Below are 16,196 nucleotides of genomic sequence, written 5' to 3' on the forward strand. Positions count from 1 at the left end.
TTAAGGAGCTGGTTAAGGTTAGAGTTTGTCAAAGAGAATGGCAATAGACAGCCTATTTCCGCGCGACAGCTCCCAAAGCGGGCCTGAAAAGAAAGGCGCTTTACCGTAGTGGCGTGCGGTGACGAATGCTTCCGCATTTTTGCACTGTTGGATTGGGAAAAAGCCACACGCGTCCCCCTCATCTCAGTCTGCTCTCTGTGGGGGGCGGGTCTCTCTGTGGGAGGCGGGTCTCTCTATGGGAGGCGGGGCTCAGCGGCAGTTCCTCCAGCACACACACACACAGAGTGGACAGCATGCAGCAGTGAACCAGCCAGGTGAAGTGTAACAGATAACGTGTTACTCAAGGTGTTTTTCTTGACGACTGCACAATTCCAGCCACAACGTTTCGGAAGAATAAATGGACTCGGTTTCAAAGCCGGATTCCACAGCTCTGGTGTGAGAACATTTTGGCTCTAAGCCGAATGATAGAGGAGAGCCCATTAATAATGTGAATGTTATGTGCCAGGGTCGTAACAGTGAACGAGCCGGTATGTCGACTGAATGACCGTTTCATTCTCCTCCATTGAGCGAATCTAAGTGCTGAAAAGCAGTCAGGAGAGGCTCAGTGTGTTTTGGGGCACGCATCACGTTTGTCATTATGTGCACCCTTCAGAGGCTGTGCGTCTCTCCCTCATCATTCTCTTCTCTCCCCTTATTTAGCTTCTTAAAAGAACCAGCTGCAGGCGGCTTAATTCTGCCACTTGCTTGAATGGGTTGAATAGGCAATAGTCTTCACAATGCATGAGCTGTTTCAGCTCTGATCCACGCCGTTTCAACTGAGGAGAACTTCATTTTAGACCATGCAAAGTTACAAGTTGCCTGTTCCAGTCAGGGAGGCCAGTCACATTATTACAGGCTGTAGTCACTAGTCAGACATGTCTGGCATGCCCAACTAATAGAAACATACCGGTAAGCAATACCAGTGTAATTTGTCAAAATATTATCTTAAAATAGATCACGTGACTGCATCTTTGTTTTAATTAACCATTCGATGTCACCCCCACTCGCCACTAAATCAAGTATGAACTTCAACCAAAAAAAGAGACACCTGTCATCAATGAAGACAACAGTCATTGTTCAGTTGCTTGAAAATAAAACATCCTGATCATTGCAATGCTATGTTTTTATCACTTTGATATACTGTAAGTCATATCTTCCTTGCTTGTGGTTAGAAAATGGAAAATGTCCCACACACACACACACACACACACACACACACACACACACACACACACACACACACACACACACACACACACACACACACACACACACACACACACACACACACACACACACACACACACACACACACACACACACACACACACACACACACACACACACACACACACACACACACACACACACACACACACACACACACACACACACACACACACACACACACACACACACACACACACACACACACACACACACACACACACACACACACACACACACACACAGAGAGAAAGGGTATTGGCTCAGCAGCCCCTCCCATTCCTCTCTGTTTGAGCTGCAGCTCACTAATATGAAACCAACTTCGCCCAACTAACCTCGCCAACTTCGCTCTGCTATGAGCATCTCCAGGATTAGTTAACTGTTTTGGGACCAGCTTAGTTGACATTTGCAGGTCATTGAACATAGAATTTGTAATGTCCTTCCTCTCTTTTTTGTCATACGGACACTGGATAATGACTTGGCTAGCGATGTCTGTGTTGTGGTTTTTCGTTTAGCACCACCTGTGGAGGGACTGCTTGTGTCTGTGCACTTTCGGGAACAACTCTTGCTCGACATTGCTTGCAGATAATAGTTTTCTGCTCAATGTCAGACTTTTTAAACCCGAACCACATCCAGATGATGGACGAAGCACCTTTCTTTTGAACTAATTATTCTTCATTGTTTGCATGTGGAATGAGAGCTCCTGCTCGCTGCCCTCCATTTCACCAAGCATCATTTCAAACCTTTTCCATTTGTCTCTTTTTCCACCAACTGGTTTATTATCCTGTATTGGCCACACGCAACTCGCTAGCTATGTGTGTTACATTTATAAATCTGAAAAAGTATTTTTACATTCAAAAGAGCCTAAAAGTAGCCTTCTACCGGTACATCCGGTAGAGTCAAATCTCTATCTTGGCACGGATTTCTACCGGTATACCGGTTCAACTGTAATACCGCCCACCCCTATGCAGCCCTGTACAGAGCTGGCTTTACGGTACGTGCAAGTCGAACAAACTGTACATTTTCCGTAACCATGCAGCCAAGGCATCCATCGACAGGAGCCCCTGGTGATACTTACAACAAACCTACTGTTGACTTTCTCTAGGATCTGTTTCTCATTGAGGGCCATGGACTCTCCTCTTCTCTTCTTGATCCTCTTCTTTTCTAGCTTCTTACATGCATACATCTTTCCTGTGGCTCGCACCTGGCACGCACACACCTGATTCAGAGGAGGAGGAGGATGAAGAGAGGAGGTAGGAGGTAGGAGGAGAGGATGAAGGGTAAGGGGCGGAGATAGAATAGGACAGAGGAGAAGTTAGACGTTGTTCATATGAGAAAGAAAGAAAGAAAGACAGACAGACGGACGCATGGATAAAAAATCATACCAAACCAATATAAAAAAAGTCAGACTCAATATCTCAAGCCGACTTGACTACTGCAATGCACTCCTTACCGGCCTCCCAACTCATTCAAAACTATGCAGCTAGGCTACTAACTAGAACCAAGAGGAGAGACCACATCAGTCCAGTATTAGCTACTCTGCACTGGCTTCCGGTAACATTTAGAATCGATTCCAAGGTCCTCCACCTTATACAGAATACAAAGCACTAAATGGAACAAGACCAAGCTATATTGCAAATTCTCTTATATATTACGGAATATTACGGTCATCTACTAATAATGGTCTATTGAAGGTTCCCAACCACAGCCAAAAGAAAACCGAGGATGCAGCCATCAAAAATGATGCACCAAAGATATGGAACACCCTACCTATGGGCTATGGACATTAAGGAGGTTAGATCTCTAAATATTAAAAGAAAATGAGCTAAAAACATACCTCTTCACCTTAGCCTTTTAATACACTCCGCTGCTTGATTGTCTATCCTATTTTACTCTTTTATTACAGATTTAAAAGAGTCAGGTTTTGGAATTCAGAACTGCACTATTGAGACAACAGGTCAGAACCGCTGGACAGAAGGATTAGTGATTGTGGGGTACCTTAAACCACGCCCAAGCTTGCAGTAACGTACAGGCAGCAACCTTTGTGTCGTCTATTCTCAGAACTGCACTATTGCATTATTTGACTCTGTATATAATATTTGACTAACAGTTTTATTGCACTACACTATTGCACTATTTTGCTACCGTTTTATAATTTTAAAATTGTCTATTTTATGTGTGACGATCAAGCCGTAAACAGGGAGGCCTGTTCGGATGTTGGATCCTAATGTGGGGAATTGTGATTTGGTGTTCTATATTACCTTGACTTTGTCTGTTTTGCTAATTTTATGCTGTTGTGAAGCACTTTGAGCTGCATTTCTTGTATGAAAGGTGATATATAAATACGGTTTGTGCCTTTTGCTGTCCAGTCATAATTTCATTTAGTTAAATATCTCTACAGCCACAATGATAAAAACATAATACTGTACTCTCTGGTTAATAATCTTTATTTTATTTTATCACATATTAGAATTATGTAGTATTATTAATATTAGTATGTATGTGACCCTAACTAGTATTTTCCCCATGTGGAAATGAGACCAAAGATGAAGAGAAGAATTTGTGCTACTGGTCGTTCCACTACAGACAGTCTTTAGACTGGTTCTGCTCCGATCTCTAACAGGACTTTCTCGGTTTCCAAAGGTATTTCATCCTGTCCCTCAGCACTTCATGTGGGGTTCCCCAGGGCTCCATACTACCATCTTATTTTCTATTTGCTCCCACTGGGCCAGATCATTCAAAGCTATAATTATTTCCTTTCATTACTATGCAGATGACACACAATTCTCTTTCCCATTAAAGCCAAATGGCCAGAGCAGCCTCAGTAATCTCCGAAACTGTCTTGAAGCAAGGACCACAAGTTTTTATGACTCATGCTTTTTTTATGTCAAATAAACTACCAACATAAAATGTTGGATGGCACACAACCGCCTCCTGTTGAATGAAAATAAATTGAATCTACTACTTTACCCTCCTTCTCGATCCTACTAGTATTATTAATCTACTACTTTATCCTCCTCGATCCTACTAGTATTATTAATCTACTACTTTATCCTCCTCGATCCTACTAGTATTATTAATCTACTACTTTACCCTCCTTGATCCTACTAGTATTATTAATCTACTACTTTACCCTCCTTGATCCTACTAGTATTATTAATCAAAAACATTGTCCTTGTGTCTCTTTTATGTCAAGCCATATGTAGAAAATCTTTGTCTTTGCAGAAAATGATTTCCCACTGTGACTCGAAGTTTGACAAACAGAGTGATTTGGTCATTAAATCTAGCTTCAAATCCGCTATGAATTATTTCTATGGTCTGGGCCTTCCTGTCCCCGGAGAGTCATCCATCCCTTCATATCCTCCTGTCTCCATTATTGTATCTCTCTGTATGTTGGTATTAGTCAGGATTCTCTTTCCTGTCTCCAGCTTGTATAAAAGGCTCCTGACCAGATCCACACAAAGACAAAAGGGATCATATTACTCCGGTCTTGGCATCTCTACCCTGGCATCCCCGTCAGCTACAGAATCTACTTTAAAATCCTATTATGTGTTCATTAAAGCGTTGCATGGTCTTGCCCCCGAGAAATTATCTGAACCAGGGGCGTCACCAGAGTTTTCACAGAATACATTTTCATTCAAATATCTTGAGGTGAGGGGTCAAGCCAAGGGACCCCTTTGAAAATGGCCCTGCAATTTTAACCCCTCGCCAAGATTTTGCCTAACTTGAGCATTTAGCCCCCTCCCCAACAAGCTAGCATGAGCCGGTGGTCGGGGAACGCCACTGGTCCTGACCTCTTATGTGCTCACTATATTACCAGGTCTCTCGGGTCTTTTGACTTTTGATCGACTCGACTAGACTGTCCTATGACTATCGTTCAGTCCATTCAGTTAGAAAACCAGCTGAAGGGCATGTCCTCCAAAGACGAAGCCTTTTTTAGTGACGCGGGTCACTGCAATACTGTGAATCAATGTTATTGAGTTGAATTCCACAGATGTTAAAATGTTTTTATAACCAAGATAAGATATTTAATTAACTATATTATGCATTTCCAGGAACTGAAGTTCAGTTCAGTTCAGTTATTTTTTATTTCTGGCTTTGGACACATAACATTCCATAAATCGCCAACGTTTTACCAGCTGCTATTACAGCATTGTCCAATTGTCCGAAAAGGGCTAGGGAGAAGCACTAGGCTTGTCGGGCCCTACCCCTGAAGACTTACGTTTAGTTTTTTAACATTTACTTACATACATACATACATACATACATACATACATACATACATACATACATACATACATACATACATACATACATACATACATACATACATACATACATACATACATACATACATACATACATACATACATACATACATACATATATAGTACACATATATAGTACACATTACAGTATAGCTGCAGTATATAATAGTATATAGTACATAATAGTGTATACAGCACATATATTTGATATTAGATATATATAGTACATGATATATACAATATAGCACCATAATATAATAGTATATACTGCAAATATAGTTCAATATAATATACAAATTAATTATAATATGATTATATAATGTAATATGATATAACGTACAATACAGTATCATACGTATTTTTTATTATTATTAATATGCAATTAAAGCTCTTCTTCCCTTCTGTACCCATCAAAAATAGATTTTTTTTGTCTAGATTTGAATTGATTTATGTTTTCACAATATTTTTGTTCATCCTCTAGGGTAGCCCATTCCACAGGGTGGCTCTGTAAGAGGAGATACACATTATTTTCAGGTTGGTTTTCATCACAGGTTTTTTGAAGTTCAATGGTCCTTTATCCAGACATTTTCTTCTTACATTTACCGGTAATTGATTATTTCTTGCTTTGTACAAAACTTGCAGAGTTTTAAAGTTTACCATATCAATGAACTTCAAAATGTGTGATTGTAGAAACAGTGTGTGTGTGTCCCGATATCCTGCATTGTTTATTACTTTTATTGCTCTGTTTTGTAGGATAGTCAATGTATTTATGGTTGTTTTGTACGTGATACCCCATACCTCTGTGCAGTAATGCAGGTAAGGCAAGATCATTGCACAGTACAGAGTGTGCAATGAGTTGGGATTGAGTACATGTCTCACCTTACTAATAATTGAGATGCTCTTTGCCATCTTAGCCCTCACATATTCTATATGGGGTTTCCAGCAGAGTTTATGGTCTTATATTTATTTTTATATACTCTTTCTATTCTATTATCATCTATTATCAACTGAATGTCTGTTTTTATCTGGCGGTTTCCAAACACCATACATTTTGTTTTATTTAGATTTAAATAGCATTTATTTATATCAAACCAGAGTTTGTATTTATTCATTTCTATTGTTAAGACCGTCATAACATTTACATTTTACATTTAGTCATTTTATCCAAAGCGACTTACAAGTTCTGTATGACAAGCCAGCAAGAAGGGTACAACTCTATCAGCTGAGTAACAATGTTTATCAAAGTGTATGTTTATCATAAGCTGCTGGATGTCCTCCCCTTGCTTACAGAAGTGTATGAAATAAATAAGGCTTTTCTCAGAAGGAGGTTATTGTTTTCCCTTGGCTAGGGGGGGCATTGCATTCCTTTATCTTCACAGTAGAATTGAGCACAGGAATAAAATAAATAAAAAAGTAGACTCCTTACCTCTCCAAATCCTCCCTTGCCTAATACCCTGTAATATCGGAATGTGTTCTTGGTGACCGGCTGCCTGTAGGACACAGAGAGAAAACAGCAATGGTTACATACTGTACACATATATGCCAGAAGTTATTACACTTTTTCAGCCTGGCAGACAGAAGATTTCGCGTCGCCCTCGGCCCCAGACTTATTAAAACATATTGGTACCGTCAGCGTGTGGCGACCCAGCTGGAATGCCATTTTGGGCTCAGAACCATAGTTTAGGGAGACACTTTCTGCAACACTGTGATGGTCAATACAGTCAATATTGTATCATTCTGTCATTGTTTATAGAATATTTGTTCTTGATTGACCCGTTTTGGTTAAATAAAGGTTTGAGAAATGCTTTTGTTGAAGTCAAATCACTTCTTAACAGTTAATATAACATTCTGCCATGGTGGTATAAATAAATACAGTGTGTTTCTGAAAGAACAGCGGCAGTCCCGTGTGTACGTAAGCACACGGAGCACATCTGTATCCACCAGGATGGTGCACAGATATTTGCGAGGCTCACGCAAAAAAAAGGGCACTCACATATCTACAGTATAAGCATGGTTATGAGGAATATTAGTATATGGAATGTCAAGCTGTTAGGGGCAGGTTATGGTTGAGATGATATTCTGCCCTGTTTTAAGTAAAGGTGATGGTAACCAACAATATTTACACAAGTTTACACCAATAAGTACCTTATAAGGACACTTTATGAGAGGAAGGGCAATGGGGGGCAACAGATGGGTTTCTCGCTCAAGATTACATTCCCTTTTGATCAAGGTGGCAAAAAGGAATGTAATCCTGGTCAGAACAACGGGGCAGACTACAATATATTTGCATTTGTTAGCCATGCTAGCGATCTAAACAACCAATCCATGCCAAAGCTAGCTATGTAAAATGTGAAAGACTCACAGCCATGCTGATTTGGAAAAATGACATCCAGTTGTTTGAAACAACCTTTAGTCAGGAGAGTGCCATGGTTTCTCCATAGATCCCCGTTGTACAGCTCTAACTGGTAGGGGGCAACTCACGCCAAGTGACTCGGCGGGTATTGCTGATTGGCTCGAACATGGTATGTTTAAAAAACAAGAAACCCGTCTATGGACAAGACTCAATGTGATCCCATCTACATACATGTCTGACAGCTACCTCTTTCTCTGCACAGTTACATACCAGTTACATATCCACCATATTCATTTGTACTTTTGTGCATTTTTACAGCAACATTTAAAACAAAAATCGATAAGAGCTGTTCTATGAAAGCAGAAGGGAAATTCTAGACTTTCTTTAAAAAGTTTGTCTAAAGATTTAATGAAACGGAATGTAAAACTTTAAAGTATGGACCCCATTTAATTTAATTTGTAATCTGCAAAAGATTCCATTTGAAGCTCATCATCATGTTCCTTTCAAACAGGAGGTGGTCTCGCAGCACTCGCCGTTTTAAGCTACTAACTAAATGTTCGGGATATCACTGAGGAGAGATCAAAATAAGCAGGATTTTTCAAGAGAGGAGTTAAACTATAAGGGGCAAATTCACAAAGAATGGATTGCGCCCGCTAATAGCACCCTTAACTGTGTGTGATTTGCGCCCCACTATTTGCTCCGTCTTAAGGACCTATTCACTTAAGATATTGCGTGGGGGGAGCTCCAGTAGCTCACCACGTACCGCGAGTGCTATTTCAGCGCCGTGGACAACCGCGCTCGCGCGGATCTGGGGCTGAGCGCGTTCGAATCCCGGACGGCAGCCGTGCCTTTCCCAGAGTGTCTACCCCCCCATCTGAACCCTTTCAGCCTGCTTCTGTCGGTCGAACTTGACCAAGTATGAATGAGAAGAAAAAGCGATAAACGCTAAAAGAACCAGGTGACTGGTCAAAGTTTAAAAAAAAAAGATATTGCGTGGATGATATACTAGCGCAAACATGCCTGAACTGTGTGCAATCTGCTCCTGATATCCATCAGCGCAGTTGGCTTGCGGCGTGCAATTTGCTCCGGATTGCTCCAGTAAGCTTGCGGAGCATCGGAGTGCAATTTGCTCCTGATATGGTAAAATAGTATAAATAATACTGCCCAGAATGCATGTCCTAGGACAATGGGAGAAAACAGAAGCTTCAATTATCTGATCGCAAATTGGAAGTCCTGACGAATCAATACTGTCACTCTTCTAGTCCTTGGGCCAAACACTTTTTTGGTACCAATTGGGTGGACAAATTCTAGATGTGATTTATTTTTGTATTCCTATACATCCCTAGATTGTGTTTGTAGCTTATTAGTGGTTAAAAAAACTGAGCTTTTGCTAAATAAGTCACATTTTGCTCCCCTTCATAGATTTGCTCGTAGGTTGGGTTGTGGGGGTACTAGAGACATTACCATGATCACTTTTCTATGCACCTGGATGTCCTGAACACGTAGAGATAAACGCTGAGTCGATCGGACCTTCTTACGCTGGGCTATTTAAAAAAAAAGAATTGTTATCTTTTCCCCCCTTCCTTTTCCATTTTTCTCCCCTCCCAATGTTAGTCGTTATGCCAATTCCCAATCCCCTTCCTGGTCGTTGCGCACTCTACCCCCTACCGTCGGTCTGGGAGGGCGGAGACTATCACATGCTTCCTCCGACACATGTGTACCCAGCCCACCACTTCTTTTCACCTGGCAGCGCGGACTATCACTGCGTGTATGACGTTAGCGCTGACCAGGTCATAGATAATCGATTTTTCAGCCCACTTCTCTAGCGTGCATAAGTACACATATACTATCGATAATCTAGCGTTTATTTGAAAACGATTCATAAATCAGCCGGAAAATGACAACGTGTTGTGTGTATTCCAGTAAAGAGCTATTATAACCGAATCGTTTTTTTTTTGTAATTTCCCAAAACTTCAGTTTTTCAAAACGGTATAAAACGGAAATGTACCGATGAAAAAACAATCCGTTTCGTACATGTTGACTGCAAGCAAGTCATTGATAAGCGACGGGCGTATTAGACACATAGCCATAATATAGAATATAGAAATAGCTCTGCGAAAATCATGAAATATCGGAAAATCTGTCCAAAAAGGCTGGCATTCAAGCAATAAATCATGCACGCCCTGCTGGCACTCAAAGTGTTAAGACAGGATGGGAAACAGTCATCCTTCATGGTAGAGCTGCTTAGTAAGGGCCAGCATGATGAAAGCTGGTGTGGGGATGTAATCGCTGCTGTGGGGCAAAAGCCACCATCTCCAAAAGTGTCAAACATAGGAAGAAAAACAAACTCATTACCTCTGCAAAGGTTGTGTTTTTAACCGCGTCTGTCTGTCTGTCTTCCTGCCTGTTTGTCCGTGAACAAAATCTTAAAAAAAGAAAATTGCCATAAAATGACATTCATGACCCCTAGTGGAAAACAGATATTTAGTTTGGTGACACCATGACCTTACCATTAAACGCGACCATCAAGCTAAACCTTACATTTTCAAATGACCATGTCCCCATGACCTGTCGTCACTGCCTCTTTGAACTGCTGCGGTCAGGCAAGCGATACCGGAGTCTCAAGGCGAGCACAGAAAGACTCAGAAGAAGCTTCTATCCCCAGGCCATCAGGCTGCTAAACGAACAATGAACACTACACAACAACAACCATCAAACGCACATAGCACACACATCCACACGCACACACTCACTTTAAACAAACACACTGTAGCACCCACTCCACACACTTTATAGCACACACTCACTTTAAACAAACACACTGTAGCACCCACTCCCCACACTTTATATTTATTGATGAAGGATTGCACTACAACTCGTACACCTTACTGTAAATTGTACCTAAATTGTACCTCATCCCATTTCTGCTTTGCACTATATAGTACTGTACATTAGTACACTGCATAGTATTGTATATTATATGGTAACTCAGTTACGTATATTCTGCATCGAACATTGTACATATGTCTATACTGAACACTGTGACCTCATTTTCTACTTCTAAATTACATGCTATACTATGTTATTTGATACTATCTTGTCTAGCACAGTCTCTGGAGCGTAACAGTAAGAAGCATTTTGTATGAAAGTATTCTGTACTTCTGTATGACAACTATTAAAGAAACTTGAACTTGAAACTTGAGAGATGTGGCTCTTCATGGACATTTGCCATAAGGACCCATCTAGGGACCAACAACTAAAACAAGTAAGACCCCCAGATCCAATCGCAGTTTGGAAGAACGCATTGTAAACAGGAAGTGATATGTTACTACGATTTGCACCAAACTTGACAAATATGGTTGTTGTGATTGTTGTTGTTGTTGTTGTTGTTGTTGTACGACATGTGTACGACATCCGTCACCAGCTCTGGGAAAATAAGCAGACAAGGGACTGAGACGTAAAATGTATTATACCAGAACAAGTAGAGGAGACTTATTTGATTGAGCAACAGATTTGCCATGTTTAGGGTCTTATTGACATTTTAAACTCAGAATGTCATTCAGTGGATATTTTTTTCTTTTTTTACAGGGATTTTTGTTATATTTTGGGTGAATATTGATGACGTATTTCCCCTTTTTTGACAATTTACTAAAAACAAGGTTAAATTAGACAATTCAAATAGAGAAAATATTGTATAAATACTGAAATTGACATTCCTGATATTGAAGTAGTTGTCTATAGGGAGGTGTAGTCTGACGTAGTCCACCCGTTTAGGGATTATCATTGGGAAAATGGATTATCGGCTATTGTAATAATTATGCCTCATTACACAAAATGAGTTCCCTTCCATCACTAACATTATTGTTTAAGCATTTTTGGTTGAAATCAAATTTTACGTAATTATTTTACGATTAATTGCGAATATTTTCATGTTGAGCTATAGATTGTGGATGAATACGCATAGAAAGGTACACCATGCAAATGTTCATGCTTTATTTGTTTTAAACGAGACGATTTAGAAATGGGCAATGGGGAAATACATTGCAATTTCAAGCGAGGTGGACCGGCCGGAAACAGCGATGATGTAACCACTACACCTCCCTATTGCAGGAGTCAGTTTCTCTAATGGCGTGAGTTGAGTTTTCAGTGAGGACGTCGCCTCCCACACATTTTCCTGCCCGTCTTCCCTCTTCCTGTATCCAGCCTCTTCGGTATCGCCACTGTTGATACATGAAACATGGACAACCTGGTTCTGTTGAGACCGGCAATATAGACAACTCTAATGTCTGCTATCCAGTAAAATGTTGAGTGTGAAAGCAAGTGGAGAGATCATTAAGCCCCGGAGGAGGACTAGAGGTGGACCTACAACACAGGTCACGCTCAAGAAGGCCCACCAGCGCCTCTACCCCCTGCGGTGCCTCAGGGAGTGTGGCATAAGCACGCAATGGCTTGTGAACTTCTACAGAGGCACACTGACGAGCTGTATCACCACCACACAGGATAAGAAAGCCATCCAGAGGGTGAGGACGGCAGAAAAGATCATCAGGTGTCGGAACAAAGCCATCTCCATCATCCAGGACCACAACCACCCGGGACACCAGCTGTTCTTCCCCCTGCGATCCAGTCGCCGGTACCGCAGCATACGAACTAACACAAACGGGTACAAGAACAGTTTCTACCCACAGGCCTGATGAACAGTTAATCCGCTCATTACTAGACTCAAATGCTGGTACAATGCTCAGCCACTTTACTTTATCAATATAATGTGCACTTATTTCTACTTTTATTTAATTATACTTAGTTGTACTTATTCTATTGCACATACCACAGTTTATTGTTTATTGTATATAAATACCTGCTTTTTTATTCCATACTTTCTTGCTTTTGTATTCCTTTATGCTGTGGAGCAAACGGAAAGTAAGAATTCCAGTGCACTTGTTGCATTATGGCAAATCAATCTGAATCTGAAATGTGTACACTTTCGATCATGACGTCCGATGTTACTATTCGAACGTCGCTGTGCTCAATGTTCAGGTAACATGTGTGAAGACTCGCAGAAGGTCCGTTTGGTGGCAACATACGGAGTCTCCTCAACCACCTCCTGCGCTGTATGGTGCTCTCTGGTTTTAGCATAAAGCAGTAGGGGTGTAACGATGCATCGATTAATCGAAATGCATCACTTCTAATGTGACGATTCAACTGCATCGATTTGAAAATGTTAGAATAGATTATAATAAAAATTTATCAAAATAAAAAAAAAAAAAATATATATATATATATATATATATATATATATATATATATATATATATATATATATATGTGTGTATTGTTTTTATTGACCTATAGTCCATTCATGCTGAGTGAATCAGTTCCCCCAGCCACATTTGTGTATTCAACATTTTGAGGAATTAACTAGAAAATGTATCGAAAATGTATCGAATCGTGGTCAAATGAAGAGATTTCATGATGCATTGAATCGTTGCCTGAATAATCGTAATCGAAATTAATCGTTGTGAGGTCGCATCGTTACACCCCTATAAAGCAGGCTTTAGGCCTATTTACTTACTTACTGACTGACTAACCATGCGTTTCTGTTCACTGGATAGGATGGATATTGTACTGTATGTAGAAATAGCTGGTTGTGTAATTTTGTGCTTCTGCTTCTGATGTTCACTGACAGCAGGATGACAAACCCTCTCACACTCACTTTCTCTCACACTTTCCCCTCCCTCCCTGCTGTCTCACATTGTCTCTCTTTCTGTGTGTGTGTGTGTGTGTGTGTGTGTGTGTGTGTGTGTGTGTGTGTGTGTGTGTGTGTGTGTGTGTGTGTGTGTGTGTGTGTGTGTGTGTGTGTGTGTGTGTGTGTGTGTGTGTGTGTGCGTGCGTGTGTGTGTGTGTGTTAGTAATGTAAGATAAACTGTTGAGCTGATGCTTCCAAAAGCCAACGCAAAAGCCCACATCACTGGCGGCATTATCAACCCATGAATAATGAATCATTGAGACCAGATATTCTCCCACAGAGAACTCCAGAGCCAAGGAAAGGGGGGGATAGGAGCCACACTGCAGGACATGACACACATGGCGAAGGATTTGTATCTTTTGCTGAGGACTTAATCGAGCATATTTCCTGATGTCTACTGGACCGGCAGATTATTCAGTTGGATTCAGGAGATTTCACTGGTTTTAACTTGTTTCAACAGGCCCAGTCTGTGAACCAAAGTAAATGGATAGCCGGAAATAGGATTTGAGACGTACATTCTCTAGTTGATAGACTGAGACGAACGTTAGAAAAACACATGTGACACATTTTGTGGGATGTAGTACGTTTGTTTACTACAAATCAAATTCTTCATGGATATAGTATGTGCATATTCCCAGTTCTGTATATGATAAAAGAAGGACCAAGATAACTGTCAAGATAAAAAATAATTTGCAACACTTGGCAGAGTGGAGTAGAGGGGAGGACATTTTGGAAACGGGGAGAATGAAGCAACCTGCTGTTTCATCGCTCATGTTGCAGAGAAACTTTCAAAGGCTAACGCCGTTTCCAAGTGGGTGAGAGAGAGAGAGAGAGAGAGAGAGAGAGAGAGAGAGAGAGAGAGAGAGAGAGAGAGAGAGAGAGAGAGAGAGAGAGAGAGAGAGACATATAACAGTGTGTCTATGGGAGGCTGTATAGAGTGGGAGAATAGCAAAACAAAGACAAGTAAATGAAAATTAGAAGAAAAGAGGAGCTGAGAGAGACGAACACAGTTTATGAATCTACACATTAAAGTAAAACAGTGGTACCTCTCCAGCCACTTCCACTGGAGGAATCTGTTGAAGTGCATGCTGTCCAGGTAGTCGTTGAAGGGAGCCATGCTCAGGTAGTCGTGTATCAGTCTGCAAACAGACACACAAGGCCGTCAGAACAACAATGCCAGAATGAGAGGCTGCATTTCTGCAGGACTTTTTCCAGCACTACACACAAAGCACTTCCCAATGGAATTTACACCTTAAAAAGTAGTTTATAAACCTGAGCCTTACCTTAACCCTTCCACTACCACACTACAGAAGGTTAACCTTTCACTACCACACTACAGACGGTTAACAAGTTAGCCTCTCTCTCTCTACGTTCAATGATTTAAAGTAGCCAAACGTTACACTATAAAAACAAACTGGATAGTTGATGATAATAAACATTTAATTTCATAGCTGAAAATTATAAAATCATTAAGTCTGCTATAAGCCATTCTCCCTTTCAGAGTGTGTGTGTGTGTGTGTTAATTTAGTCAGCTATTTTAATGAAAATTTTAGTCATGTGTCAAATGCTCCTTTTTCGTTTATCATATTTAGTTACCTTCATTTATTTTTCGTTTAGTCAGTTTTAGTCAACTACAGGTCTGAGCATTTTAGTCTTGGTCAGTTTTAGTCTCAATTTTGTCTTTTTCGTTGACAAAATTAACACTGTGTGCGCACTTCCCATCCATGGTCTTTGGAAATACCAGATGATGTTAGAGGAGTTTGATAGTACTTACTGAGGATGGCCAGATAATGTTGATATTTAAGGAAAATTATTTATAATACATAATACATTTATATTTCTGTAGATTTCTGTATATTTTTACTGTATATTTTATATTAGAATGTATATACATAACATAGGAAATGTGAATCCCAGACCGTATTTTATTATTATTATTTTATTCTAGGCAATTCTTTTGTTATTCTTATTCGTGACTTTGTTTTGTCTACCTAAATGTTTACTGTGAGCGATTTGTAGTGCCAAATTTCCCTCTGGATAATTAAAGTATTTCTATTCTATTCTACATGATCATGAAACATAAAACATTTTATTGTAGGAACGGTTTGGAAGAGGGAGGTAGGGAGGGGTTTTAGTTTGTGTGGTGTGATAACAATGTTGAAATTGAGAAGTTTAGACTTTAGTTTAGTTTTACAACTGAATTAAAGTACAGAAAAAAGGTATGCCGGGTACCGGCGTCCGTCCGTCCGTCCGTCCGTCTGTCTATCTAGATCCATTTATTTATCTACAGTATCTGTCTATCTATCTATGAGTTTACCAGTCAGGGAAAGTCCAGAGTGCTATGAAGAGGACAGACAGTAACTTGAGGTGAACAGTCATCACTAGTCTTTTACTGTATCCTCACTAACATCATGCTCGCATAACAAGTGTGAACACAACAGTCAAAGGATATTGCTCAATTCAGAGAGCTGGCAAAACACTTGCTCATCAGAAACTACTAAATTAAATCAAATGTGCGTGTGTGTGTGTGTGTGGACATAAATAAAGATTCTAAATGTGTGTGTGT

The 16,196-nt window shown here is 40.3% G+C and overlaps 1 protein-coding gene across 1 annotated transcript in view; it reads right to left on the reverse strand.

The window, feature by feature from the left end:
• Positions 1 to 16,196, reverse strand: part of grk6 (G protein-coupled receptor kinase 6) — a 126,251-nt gene that overhangs the window by 38,698 nt on the left and 71,357 nt on the right. Inside the window, exons 5-7 of the mRNA XM_084319590.1 lie at positions 14,677 to 14,769; positions 6,961 to 7,024; positions 2,345 to 2,485 (exon numbers count right to left, since the gene is read on the reverse strand). Of these exons, the coding sequence (XP_084175716.1) occupies positions 2,345 to 2,485; positions 6,961 to 7,024; positions 14,677 to 14,769 (298 nt within the window). The remainder of the gene's footprint in view (positions 1 to 2,344; positions 2,486 to 6,960; positions 7,025 to 14,676; positions 14,770 to 16,196) is intronic.

This window comes from Notolepis coatsorum, assembly GCF_963971535.1.
Source record: "Notolepis coatsorum genome assembly, chromosome: 8".
NCBI lineage: Eukaryota > Metazoa > Chordata > Actinopteri > Aulopiformes > Paralepididae > Notolepis > Notolepis coatsorum.